The 13,383-nt window shown below is 41.7% G+C and overlaps 1 protein-coding gene across 1 annotated transcript in view; it reads left to right on the top strand.

Annotated features, from left to right (window-relative positions):
• The window catches only part of cadm1b (cell adhesion molecule 1b), a 207,219-nt gene extending 194,196 nt beyond the window's left edge, over positions 1–13,023 (top strand). Inside the window, exons 10-11 of the mRNA XM_053646293.1 lie at positions 12,089–12,214; positions 12,298–13,023. Of these exons, the coding sequence (XP_053502268.1) occupies positions 12,089–12,214; positions 12,298–12,416 (245 nt within the window). The 3' untranslated portion in view covers positions 12,417–13,023. The remainder of the gene's footprint in view (positions 1–12,088; positions 12,215–12,297) is intronic.
• Positions 13,024–13,383: the final 360 nt, after the last annotated feature.

The raw sequence follows: 13,383 nt of genomic DNA, 5'->3' as shown, positions 1-13,383 counted from the left end.
AGAATCAGTGTTTTATAGCTGATGCGGACAGCTACAGGAAGCCAGTAGAGGGAGCATAGTAATGGGGTGGTGTGAGAGAACTTGGGAAGCTTCAAAACAAGTCATACATCTGTATTCTGGATTAGTTGCAAAGGTCGAATGGCGCTCCGAGGCAGAGCTGGCAGGAGTGAGTTGCAGTAGTCCAATACATGCACCTGGGTGGTCTGGGTGATAGAAATGGACGGATCCTTCTGATGTTGTAAAGGAGAAATTGATATGAGCGTGTCCGATGAGTGATGTGAAAGGGTAAGCACAGTTGATTGTCCTTGGTTACCCAGTTACCAAGATTGCGCATAGTGACCAAAGGTAAGATCAGAGGGTTGTCCATCACCAGACAAGCAGAGTTGGGAGATCACAAGATATTTGGTTTATTGCAATATTATTTGGTTTAGTATAATAAAAATATTATATATATTTTGTGTATATTGCATACTAAATAGTTTTCGAACTTCAAATGAACATAAAACAAAGGCACCCTTAGTAAACACACAATCCAGTTTTTATTTATTTACTTATTTTATTGACACAAAAAATATTATCCAACACCTATCACCAATGTGAAAAACGAATTGGCCCCTTAAACTTAAAATCCGGTTGTGCCAACTTTAGCAGCAATAACTGCAAATAAACGTTTCCGATAACTGGAGATCAGTCTTTCACTTACTTCTAGGACTAGGACTTACTCCTATGCTTTGGGTCATTGCCTTGCTGCATGAGTTGTGTCCAGTTGCGCTTGAGTTTCAACTTATGGACTGAAGACCGGTCAGTCTCCTTTAGGATTTTCTGGTAGAGAGCAGAATTCATGTTTCCCTCAATTATTGCAAGATGCCCAGGCCCTGAAGCAGCAAAGCATCCCCACACCATCTCACTTCCACCACCATGCTTGACCGTAGGTATAATGTTCTTTTTGTGGAATTCAGTGTTTGGTTTACGCCAGATGTAACAGGACCCCTGTCTTCCAAACAGTTCCACTTTTTACTCATCAATCCATAGAACATTCTCCCAAAAGGTTTGAGGATCATCAAGTTGTGTTTTGGCAAAATTCGGATGAGTCTTGTTCTTCTGGGTTAGCAGTGGTTTTCACCTCGCCACTCTTCCATGGATGCCATTTTCCCAGTGTCTTTCTGATAGTGGAATCATGAATAGTGACCTTTATTGATGCAAGCGAGGCCTGTAGATCCTTCGATGTTCTATATTCTATATTCAAGATATTTTCACACAAAACACTCGCATCTTTTTACACTGTTTAAGCCTTTTTACCTTTAATTGGCATTATACTTTCAGAGTCTCTTCAAGAATTCAACTCGAGAACAAATAGCATTTGCATAAACCACTTGGCATGTGACATAATGTGCACAGTTATTCCTGGCAAAATATCCCAAACACACCCATTGACTGCATGCGCCATTTAATCAGATTTCACACGCAAATTTGTGCTCTTTATTTGGGATCTTAGTAAATCTCAGGATTTGAATTGTCAATGAAAACTAACAGCTCACTGTATATATCGCTTTGCCTAGTGCCTCTTACAGTAAAGCTCATTCTTTTTTGTCAGATTACAATACTCAGCCAAGTGTGTGAGTATATGTTAATGAATTATAACTCACTGTTGCGTGTAGATTAGATTAATCAGAGGGTAGCTTGTGTTAGTAAACTTTAATGCAGAGCACAGCTGGCATCATCCACCTCCTTTAATGGTACTGCTCTAAATTATGCAAAAAGTCACCTGTCAGGAGCAACTGATGCCACACAGCTTGATCTTGAGGTGTTTTTTTTTTTTACAGTGTGCGCATCGTTGAAATACATCTAAGCACGAAAGCTCGACATCTCATCAGCTCTTCGAATGATTATTGAATTAAGGTTGTGAATGTCAGACCACTTTATGAGCATGCAGATGTGCATTAACCATGTTAGTTGTTAAATTGTGGATTCTGATTGGTCAGAAGGTGTTGATTCATTTTCTACAACAGCAGCTCTGACAGTAGTCCAATCTGCAAGGTTTATATCCAATACAATAATAACTTACACAGGTAATTGTATGGCATATAAACAGATTTTTAAAAAGGTGTGTAATTATTACTATGGAAAAGTTTTCAGAAGATAAGGAGATGTCATTTAACGTTTTTGGAAGGGGTCTCCAGTGTCAGCAATTTGCTGTAACTTTTCTGACATAGGAAAGTCTTTGCGGTTCATTGGTAACATGACAGGCTGCATTTCTTCGTCTTATTAACTCTAAGAGAGAGGAAAAAAGAGAACAGGTACTAACTTGTTTTATGGATGTTCCAAAACGGTAAATCTAACTATAAATGGATAAAAAGTATTACTATCATTCTGCTTCACATCAGGTCACCCCATTACTGATTATTATTGTTTTATTTCCTACTCACGATATAATTCATGGACACTGAAGTGCTATAACATTAGTGGCTCAGGCAGAAAAATCGTTCATCATGTTCAGTGTTGAGCTGCTACACTGACTGACAGAAGTGAACAGGAATGAAATGAAAGTTTAATGGCTTCGGATACGTCACATGCCAAAATTGGAGGCCGAAAAATAAGTCTGGGTGATTTCCTATTATTCTCTGCTGAAGTTGATAAACCTGTTACACTCAGCTGTATAGGAGGTTTATGCAAGTTATGGCATTGCTTTGTAAAGGTTTTGTTTAAAATGATTACCTAATCAGGATACATAAAACTTATTGTAGAACACAATTGTTCAAAGAAACCCAGTGTAGGGAGAAATGATGTGGGATTATACAGTGTGATTATACCCTCTCTGTCATCTACTGTGTGGCAATACAGATTAGCACTAGCCTCAATAGCAGCTGTTGGAAATGTGGCTTTGTTATTTTCACCCACACGTTCTGAAAATGTCACCAGTCGTTCAGTGAACGGTGCTGAAACCACACGTTACAAGACATTTTGCAATCAGAGAGTTGAACACTGGCATTGTGATCGAGCTCTCAGGAACCATTAGCAAATGTATGATCAATTCAGTGGCAGCAGGCAGGAAAGTTCTTTCAGGAAAGTCTGTTTGAAAGGCATCACATGCTGCAAGTCCCCTGTGTGCTCACAAAAGGTCTTACACCATGCTAGTGAAAGCTGCAATGCATTACATTTGCCATTTTGCTCTCATCAAAGTTCAAGTACAGTTTTTCAGGGTTTTTCTTTTCAGTCCAGAACAATATTATTGTACTGATACATGTTTGTATGTTTGGCTTTGCTAGCTTCAAGAGCTTGAGAAAGCTGTGTGTACTGGCTATTTATATGTTCTCCCAGTGTTCGTGTGGGTTTCTTCAGGGTTCTCAGGTTTCCTCCCAAAAACATGCATGTAACTGGATTGGCTACTATAAAATGTGTGCATGTGTGTGTGTGTGTCTGTGTGTGTGTGTGTGTGTGTGTGTGTGTGTGTGTGTGTGTGTGTGTGTATTTGCACGGTGCCCTGCAATTCCGTTCAGGGTGTATTCCTGATCTTACTGAGATAAATGAACGAGTGATGAATGGACCATTAAATACTGTATATTGCATCATTAAAGCTAAGGACATTATTGGACAAACACTAAAATAGCACCACAACTCACTAGAGAAGGATGATTATTACGGGCAAGCAGATTTTTTCACATGGATGTGTGATTTTTATGCAGTGTGCACATAAAGCATCTGCAATAATAAAAAGTTGCAGTAAATGTTAACATTATAGACTTGTAGTAGTTCATCGGTCTTATCTGGATGCTGGGAAAGGCGCTTCTGGGACATACTAATATGTCGTGTAAAGGAAGAGAACGTTGTTGCCTAGTTTACTGTCACAGTAAACAAACTCTTCATTGCATTTCAGCATTTCTTCATTCATTATACCTTATGTAATTTATACTATGTAATTTAATTTATCATTCCCTTGATTTATTTTTCCACATTTCATTTACAAATCTTTAAAATGGATCCATCATAAAACTTGCTTCCATCGTGCAAGGAATTGTGGGAAATTTTAGCTGAAAAAGTATCCACTGAGCCACACTTGGAGAGAGCCATCCAGAGAAGGTAGACCATCCAGGTACCTTTGAGATACTTATTTCAACATACGACCATTTGGGACATGCTAATTCTTAGCTCGGATACTATTTAGTACAGATAGTATGGCAATTGGGATGCAGGAGACCTTGAATGCAATCAAGTGTGTGGGGTGGGAAGTGTAGTCCTTGGCAGCCATATTTGTAGGCTGTAATGCTGCTTGGGAAATATAGTTTGATGCTGATACCTGTTTTGACATGAAAACGTAAACAGCAACTTTTCTACGTTGTTTTGGTAAAAATGTGTTAATGCATGTTATTGTCCAAAAAGAATTCTTTTTTTTTTTTGGCGAGACCAATTTAATTATTTGTTTGTTTGTTTATGCCAGAATTCAGCCACAGCAACATCTTATGGGTTTTCACAGATGGCCACAAAATTTATATGTGGTCTTTGACTCAAATAACATGAAAAAACAGACAATTCTGAACATGTACATTTCCCCATAACTAACAGAGCGAAATACTCTATCTCTGCGCGTGCATTATGGTAAGAACCTGATATCCAGGTATTTTCTGGTAGAATCTTGATTGGCTCTTTTTACTGAGGGGGCAGAACTTCAGTAATACATTTGCCATTGACTGTTGCTCTCAACCCCATATCTGAAACAATGGGCTGTCTCTGGTCATATAACATGTACTTAATCCAGCACTAATTGTTGCTTATGTTGGATTAATTTCTAAAGCAAACGTGGCCAAACGAATCTCATTTTCCGAGATTCACTCCAGGCCTGCCCTTGCCCTGAGGGCACTGCACTGGCTGCAAGGAGAGCAGATGGGCACTGAACTCAGGTGCTGGCTATTTCCAATCTGCCCTCAGCTACTGTAATGACAGGGGCCACACTTTAATTAGTCACTCCAGCAGCGATGCACAATGGGAGCAGTAGAGCATGATTTGCAGGCCTTCAGAGCATCGCCTACCTGCCTTTAACCAGGCGCAAATCTACACAAATTTTATTTTCCTATGAATTCACTTCTTTCTGATATAGAAAGCTGTACTTGTAAGCCTACTTACACAGAGGCGTTTGACCTAAGCACACCTTTTTTAAACAGCGAGGCCAAATTCCCCTTTAGTTCAGCTGAAATGTCTGTGCCCTAAGACAGCTAATTTATCTGGGACCGTCAGGCAGAAGCAGTAGAGGTAGAGAGATGATTTCAGTCTGGGAAGAGTTAGCGCTGCTGAACAGAATGCATCATGACAGTGCTCTCATCTCTATTCCTGATCTCATGCTAAGTAACACCACGATCTGGCTTCTAGAAGCACAAGGACCATGTGATGCTTGCTTGCCCCTGGTAGTACATGATGCCTCAAACATGCACGTTGGAGGATGATGCCAAACAGAAACCTGTTTACTCCACAAATAGGTGTATGAGTACTGCACCAAATATTATACAAATTATAAGCACAATACCTATAACTTGTTTTTTGTTTTGGGTGTTGTCTTAAACCAGAAGCAATGTTTCTGACATCTCTCTCTGTGGTCTGGTCAAATCCTACATCTTATTCAGAGATATATTGAGGTTGAGGAATGGTTTCTGTTTTTCTCTTGACTTAAGGCTGGTGGCAGAGGGACCTGAGTGAACATGCCCTTTTAAATAACAGTGCTTTATATTCCCCATGAAAAGCTACTGGTCTAAACTAAGCTGTACACATTTCAAAAGCATAATGGAACTGCCTTTTGTGAATAGCTACCAATACAGAATGGTAAAAGCGTTAAAAATCCACATATTGTTCATATTGGCATGACCAAGGTCTCATTAGTCTTATTCAGTGTCTATAAATGAAGTATTTAAGCTTACATGCTGTGAAGTTTGCATTTGGTAGTAAAATACAGGTAAATGTGTGTATATAGTAGCACAATGCAGGAAAGTATATGAATGTACGGGGTATAATGAATTTGTCATGCTACGGTTAAAGTCATAAGTTTGCAGACACCTTGAGGAATCTGCATAATGTTAGAGGAATCATAAAAAAGGGATCATAAAATTTGCATTATGTTTTTTATTTAGTCCTGCCCTGAATAAGCTATTTCACATAACAGATGATTACATATAGTCCACAAGACACAATAATAACTGAACTTACAAAAATAAACCAGTTCAAAAGTTTACATACGCTTGATTCGTAATACTGTGTGTTATTATCTGTTATTATCAACAACTGTTTTTTTTTTTTGTTGTTTTGTGATAGTTGTTTGAGTCCCTGGTTTGTCCTGAGCAGTTAAACTGCCCACTGTTCTTCAGCAAAATCCTCCAGGTCCTGCACATTCTTTGCTTCTCCAGCATCTTCTGTATATTTGACCCCTTTCCAACAGCGGCTATATGAGATTCATCAGTTGAGATCCATCTTTTCACACTGAGGATGACTGAGGGACTCAAACACAACTATTACAAAAGGCGCAAACATTCACTGATGTTCAAGAAGGCAACATGATACATTAAGAGCCAGGGGGGTGTAAACTTTTTAACAGGACGTTCGGTGTAAATTGCTTTGCAGATTCTGTAAGGCGTATGTAAACTTATGACCTCAACTGTATACCTTGAAAGCCAATATTTTTTGTCATGTCCATTATAGTACATTCATTTTTCAAGTAAATATGCATGCTAAGGTTTTCAGTTATCCACATTAAATTGTCCAGCAGAAGCAAATAAAAAGAGACTCTATCAGATGAAGCCCTTCTGATGAATGTTGCAGTTTGATTTAATATATATATATATTATATACTACATTCTTACTAGACACTATCATAAGAAAACCCTTACACCTGCTCATTCTTGCAGATATCCAGTCTGGCAATCAAGTGGCAGCAGCACAATGCACACAATCATGCAGATAGAGGGCAAGAACTTCAGTTAATGTTCACATCAAACATTGACCGTGGCATGGTTGTTGGTGCGAGATATTTCAGAAAGTCCAAAAAAAAAAAAAAAAGCAAGAGGTGATTCTGCAGGCAGAAAATGATGCCTTGTTCATGAGAGAGCTCTGATAAGAATGACCAGACTGGTTTGAACTGACAGGAACGCTACGCAAATAACCACTTTTTACAACCATGGTGAGCAGAAAAGAATCTAGAATGCAAAGCACACAATATATACTGTGTATGTAAGGGATAATGCATGGCTAGGTGTGCCAGCATTGACAAGGTAAAGCTCTCAGTGATGTTTGCAGTGCAAAATTTGACTGAAAGGATCAAAATAAAGGTTAATTTCTGTTAGTCATTTTATATACGGGTCATTAGATCTAGAATTGCCAACTCTAAATCATACACAGAGTTAAAGTAGTGCGATAGGATTACATTTATTTGAATGAATTATAATAAATAGTTATTAGAGAGGGAGAGAGTGAGAGAGAGAGAGAGATTGTGTGTGTGTGTGTGTGCGCATATGTGTGACTTACCTGCATCTGTGCCACATCTCTACTAATAATGTAGCTGTGCGTTTAACTTCTGTATGCAACTGTAACTGTATGATACTATGGTTACAATTGTCTATAGGCAGCACATTCATTTAGAACGGTGATTACACTGACTGGAACTACCTGTGCATTCAATGGTTTGAACGCACACCTTCCAGCCAATCAGAAATGAGTATTCAGACAGACCATGTTATAATTACTTACTTATTTACTTATCAAATACATTTATTTACTTATACTTAAATATAATAATTATTTTTTGTTTTAAACATGTGGAAAATTATTTCCACCACTAAAGAATAATTAAAAAACACAAACAATTTGGCATTCTTTAAAAAAAACAAAAAAAAACGTGTAGTTTAATTTCTATTTTAATTCAAACGAGGAGCAATAATCATAGACCTGCTCGTGCATGAAATCAGAATCTAAACATTTTTTGACATGAAAGATGTCACCAACCTCGAGACGGTACGGAAGCAGGAGCGGGAGGCGGGTGAACAGCGTAGGATCGGGAAGTTCAAGAAGCGTAGTCGTAGAGTAGGCAAGGGTCAAGCGATCGGGCGAACAATACAAATGGGGATATCCAGAAAGCGTAGTCGAGACAGAAAGCAAGGGTCAAGGATCACAAGAAACAATGAACTAGATCGGCTTGGTAACGCAGCAAACTAGGCTACTGAGCGTATACTTCGTGCCGATTCTAGGTGGATGTCTTCTCTAAGTACTAGTGTGTGATTGGTGCCAGGTGTGTCTGATCAGAACTCCGGGGATGGGGAGCGCATGCGTGCCTGAGAAGTGAGTATTGCATCCTGGGAATTTGAGTTCTGATCAGACCGAGCTGTGACAGAACCCCCCCCAAAGGGCTCACTCCGGGAGCAGAGTTCTTTCTTGGCCTCCCCCGGGGTCGTGGACCTGGGAGATGAGGATGAGTTGTGTGAAAGTCCTTGGTAAGCTGTGGATCAAGTATATCCTGCCTGGGAACCCAGCACTGTTCCTCAGGTCCGTAACCCTCCCACTCGACCAAATACTCCAGCTTGCCCCTCCTGTGTCTCGAGTTGAGGATGTTCCTGGCATCCAACTGAAGTTGTGATGAACCCAGTCTTCCATTCATCTCCCTCTCGGATCCGGACCAGGTTGTATGCACTGCGTAAGTCCAGTTTCGTGAAGATGGTGGCCGTGCATAATTGTTCCAGAGCGGCTGGTACTAGAGGGAGTGGGTAGCGGTACTTGACGCAACATTGGTTTAGTCCTCGGTAGTCGATGCACGGTCGTAAACCTCCTCCCTTCTTCTCCACGAAGAAAAATCCCGCGGATGCTGGAGAAGTGAATGGTCGTATATACCCTTGGTGCAACGCCTCCTGAATGTACTCTTCCATGGCTTTTTGCTCAGTGATCGTTAACGGGTAGACCCTCCCTCGTGGTGGTGTAGTGCCTGGGAGCAAATCAAGAGCGCAGTCGTAATCACGGTGGGGAGGTAGTCCGCTCGCCTTCTTCCTACTGAATACCTCCATGAGGTCGTGGTAAACACTGGGGATCTGAACGTTATCTGCCTTATCTGGGCTTTCAATGGAGGTAGATGCTACGGAGATCACAGGGACTTGAAGACAGTGATTAATACAGTGAGCTGACCAGCGCGTGATTTCCCTTTGGTTCCATGAAATTTGGGGATTGTGATGTTCGAGCCAAGGGAGACCGAGAACCACTGGGTGCTGAGCCATCACTATGACATGGAACGTGATCTTCTCCTGATGAAGGGCACTGGTTTGGAGGTTAACAGGTTCGGTGCAGTGGGTGATTAAGCCATCTCCTATGGGGGCCCCATCAATGGCTTGGACACGGCGGGGGGTGCAGAGAGGACGAACGGGGATGTTATATTGGCGTACGGTCTCATGGTTAATGAAATTCCCCGCCGCTCCCGAGTCGATCAGCGCTTCTAAAACACAGGAAACACTTGAGTAACCCACTATAACGGGCAATACGAAGGAAGACTGAACAGAGTGCTGGGTAATGGGTTCGAAACTCACCCCTGCCTGAGATAGTCTGGCAGTTTTGGCTTCCCCTCGGGTAGAGCCCTGTTTGAGAGGGCATTGTTGCACGAAGTGGCCCTTCTCACCGCAGTAGAAACAACAGTGTTCACGGCGCCGTCGTTCTCTTTCCTGCATGCTCACCTGAGTCTGTCCCAGCTGCATGGGTTCACTAGAGTGCTCAGGTGTCAGTGCTTCTGCCTCACCGCGTCCGGGGCGGCGGCTACGTAGTAGACGATCCAGGCAGATAGCTACGTTGATGAGTGAGTCGAGGGTCAAAAGATCATCGCGGCACACCAGCTCCGTTAAGATGTCAGCATTTAATCCCCGGTGAAACATGGCTTTTAGAGCGGGGTTATTCCATCCACTCCGGGCGGCGACCGTGCGAAATTCGAGGGCGTAATCCGCCACACTCCGTGATCCCTGCGCCATGGACAATAAGTCCTCCCCAGTCTCCCGGCTGTCTGGAGAGTGATCAAATACCGTGCGGAAGCGTGATGTCAGCTGCTCAAACGTGCTGATAAGGTTCCCTTCCTGTTCCCATTCCGCGGTAGCCCAGAGGAGAGCTTTCCCGGTTAAAAGTTCCATGAAGTGGATGATCTTCTGACTCTCCGTCATGTCTGGGTACGTGGAGAAAAACAGGGAGCACTGGAGTAAAAAACCCCGGCAGCGTGCGGGATCTCCATCATACTTCTCCGGCACTGGAGTGGGAGGTAAGCGTGGGGTCGGCACCGTAGGAGGCTGCGCAGCTTGATTTAACCGAGCTACCTGCTCAGTTAGGTGGGCGAGACGGTGATCATGTTCGCTAAGCATCCGGCCATGTCCCTCGATGGTGTTCGGCCAACGATCTCCCGCTGCCTCCATTAATAGGCGAAGTATTCTGTCACCAACCTCGAGACGGTAGAAGTGAGTATTGCATCCTGGGAATTTGAGTTCTGATCAGACCGAGCTGTGACAAAAGATAAAACGCTCCAGTATATGAGAAACTAAAAATGCAATTTTGCTGCCAAAATTCAGCAGTAAATCTCCCCTTTTGAATGCATGAAAACAGTTGTAGTATTGTTGAAATTAGATTTATTTATTTTATTTATTTTTTTAGTTTTGTTTTGTTTTTAAGTAGGGTTAACCACAGAATCTGTGTGGTGCTTTTTTGGTTTGATAAGTGTCCCTGTACACACGCCTGGTGCACTTACAGACTGTCAGTCAAATCCTCTCCCCTCTTTTAAGTTTAGTTCTTGGATACCAGTTTCTATTTTGTCCAAAGTTGAGGACTCACGTTTCTGCTTGAGCCAAATGTAGAATGATTTCCACAAAAAAAAAAAGAAAGAAAGAAATTGATGGAATTTGAAAACATTTGTTTGATTTGAACAATATATAGGATTAAATCAGTGGTTATAAGAGCTGCTATAGGTGTGAGTTTGGTGCTTGCACAACAAGTGAGCTCTAATTAGCAAGAATATGAGAAAACTGCAAATGGTGAAAACATCTTAAAGGGAAAAGCATTCGCTGACATCATATTGTTTTTTTTCTTTTAGAAGAACCACCAACATCCACCAAAAGTCAGTGACGAGGTGAACAGAGGGGATTAGTCAGAGAAGCAAACAAGAGGCCATGTGTCAACATGAGATTGTACAGTGGTGCATGAAAGTTTGTGAACCCTTTACAATTTTCTGTATATCCGAATAAATATGTCCTCATCAGATTTTCACACAAGTACTAAAAGTACACAAAGAGAACCCAATTAAACAAATGAGACAACAATATTATACTTGCTCATTTATTTATTGAGGGAAATGATCAAATATTGCATATCTGTGACCAGAGTTCTAGGATTAGCAGTTAATTTGAAGGTGAAATTAGAGTCTGTGTTTTCAGTCAATGGGATGACAATCAGATGTAAGTGAGTGCCCTATTTTATTTAAAGAACAGCGATCTATCAAAGTCTGATCTTCACAACAGTGTTGAAGCTGTTCTGTACTGAAATTCCTCCAAGCCGACGTGCAGGACTGATCAACAGTTACCGGAAACGTTTAGTTGCAGTTATTGCGGCACAAGGGGGTCACACCAGACACTGAACGCAAAGGTTCACATACTTTTGCCACTCACAGATATGTAATACCGGATCTTTTTCCTCAATAAATAAATGACCAAGTATAATATTTTTGTCTTATTGGTTTAATTGGGTTCTCTTTATCTACTTTGAGGACATGATGCTTTGGGTCATATTTATGCAGAATTATCGACAATTCTAAAGGGTTCACAAACTTTCAAGCACCACTGTACATCATTGTAGTGGATGCTGAATTCTTATAGCATTATGTATGTTTCAGGGAAAAAACTGAACCGATTTCTGTGTGTCACTTGAATGACAGACTTTTTCTTTCTATCATGCGATGTTTAAGCTGTTTCAGGAATGCAGCGTAGAGCTCTTAAGCCTGTATGTAAAATAATTCAAATCTATGATAATAGCCCATGCATCAGCAAAACAGGCAGCTCAGAGCACAACACATCTGTCCACATGTGGTTTTATTCATTTATTCATTTCGCAGATTCGAGAGCAGATGCAGCAGGACAGAAAATCGACCACGCTGTCATCGGCGGAGTCGTCGCTGTGGTCGTATTCGCCATGCTCTGTCTGCTCATCGTTTTGGGACGCTACTTTGCCAGACATAAAGGTACAACAGGCAGACAATTTATTGTGTAAAGTTTGTCTTTGCGTTTACTTATGTATTTTTCAAACCACTTTCACATTTCACAGGTACCTACTTTACCCATGAAGCCAAAGGAGCAGACGACGCAGCAGACGCCGACACAGCCATCATCAACGCCGAGGGAGGGCAAACCAACACGGATGACAAAAAGGAATATTATATCTAACTCTGACTCTGTTAGCGTCTCTCCCTGCTGGACGAGAAGTGAGAGTTCTGTCGGGTTTGGAAGGAAGGGGGAGGGAGGGATGAGGGGGGTGGGGGTTGTAGGGGTTTGTGGTTTATGGTTATCAGACTGGACTTAGACAAAGTGATTTAACCAAGAGGAGAGGAGAGGAAAGAGGAGCAACGCTGCCATCGAGACTGAAGAGGTGTAGGATGGAGGAGCTCAAAGAGAGCGCACGTTTTCGAAACAAGCTTCACTATCCGACACCTCCCAACGCCTCCCGCCGGTGCCAGTTTTGTTCAGTTTTTTCAACATTCGTGGAAAAAGAAAAGAAAAAAAATATTTGTGCCTTGTTATATTTATTTCAAAAGCACCTACTTCTTGTTCCTGCACCCACGACTTGCTGGCGTACTGCTGGCTCTCTTAGCAGGCCCAATCAGACCACGCTTCTCCGACGCCCGCACACCAAACACACACTCCAGCGCTCACGCTGTTCCGCCAGCCAAGCAGAACAAACGCCATCCGTGCTAATACAAACGGCAACATTCAGCCTCACAAGAACTGTTTACATCTTTTTAATGGGTCGGTTCCAAGTGATTTATCCGTTGTTCTTTTTCTTCAACCCCCCCCCCCCCCCCACCCATATTAGGTTTTTAAGGTGTGTGACATTGTTGTGACAAACCTGAGCTGAAAACTGTTGCAGCTCTTTTGTGCTCTTGCATTATTTAATAGCTCTTCTGTATGTGCAAATAACCTGCTTGTGCTAGTATTCATTCATTTCCGCCGTGTTCGTAAAAGCCCACTGAGTGGTTTCATGATAATTGCAATCATGCATTAAAAATGAATGCCAAAGCAAATAGTGAACGAGCCATGGATCGAATGGATACAGAAGCTCTGTAATGCCAGGAAACCTGCTCATATGAAAACAAAACACATGCAGAGGTGCCAACATTGCTAACAAAATAAAATA

This window comes from Ictalurus furcatus, chromosome 17 (genome assembly GCF_023375685.1).
Source record: "Ictalurus furcatus strain D&B chromosome 17, Billie_1.0, whole genome shotgun sequence".
Classification (NCBI taxonomy): Eukaryota; Metazoa; Chordata; class Actinopteri; order Siluriformes; family Ictaluridae; genus Ictalurus; species Ictalurus furcatus.
Note: the sequence above shows the minus strand (reverse complement) of the source record. Positions and strands in the feature narration are given on the sequence as shown.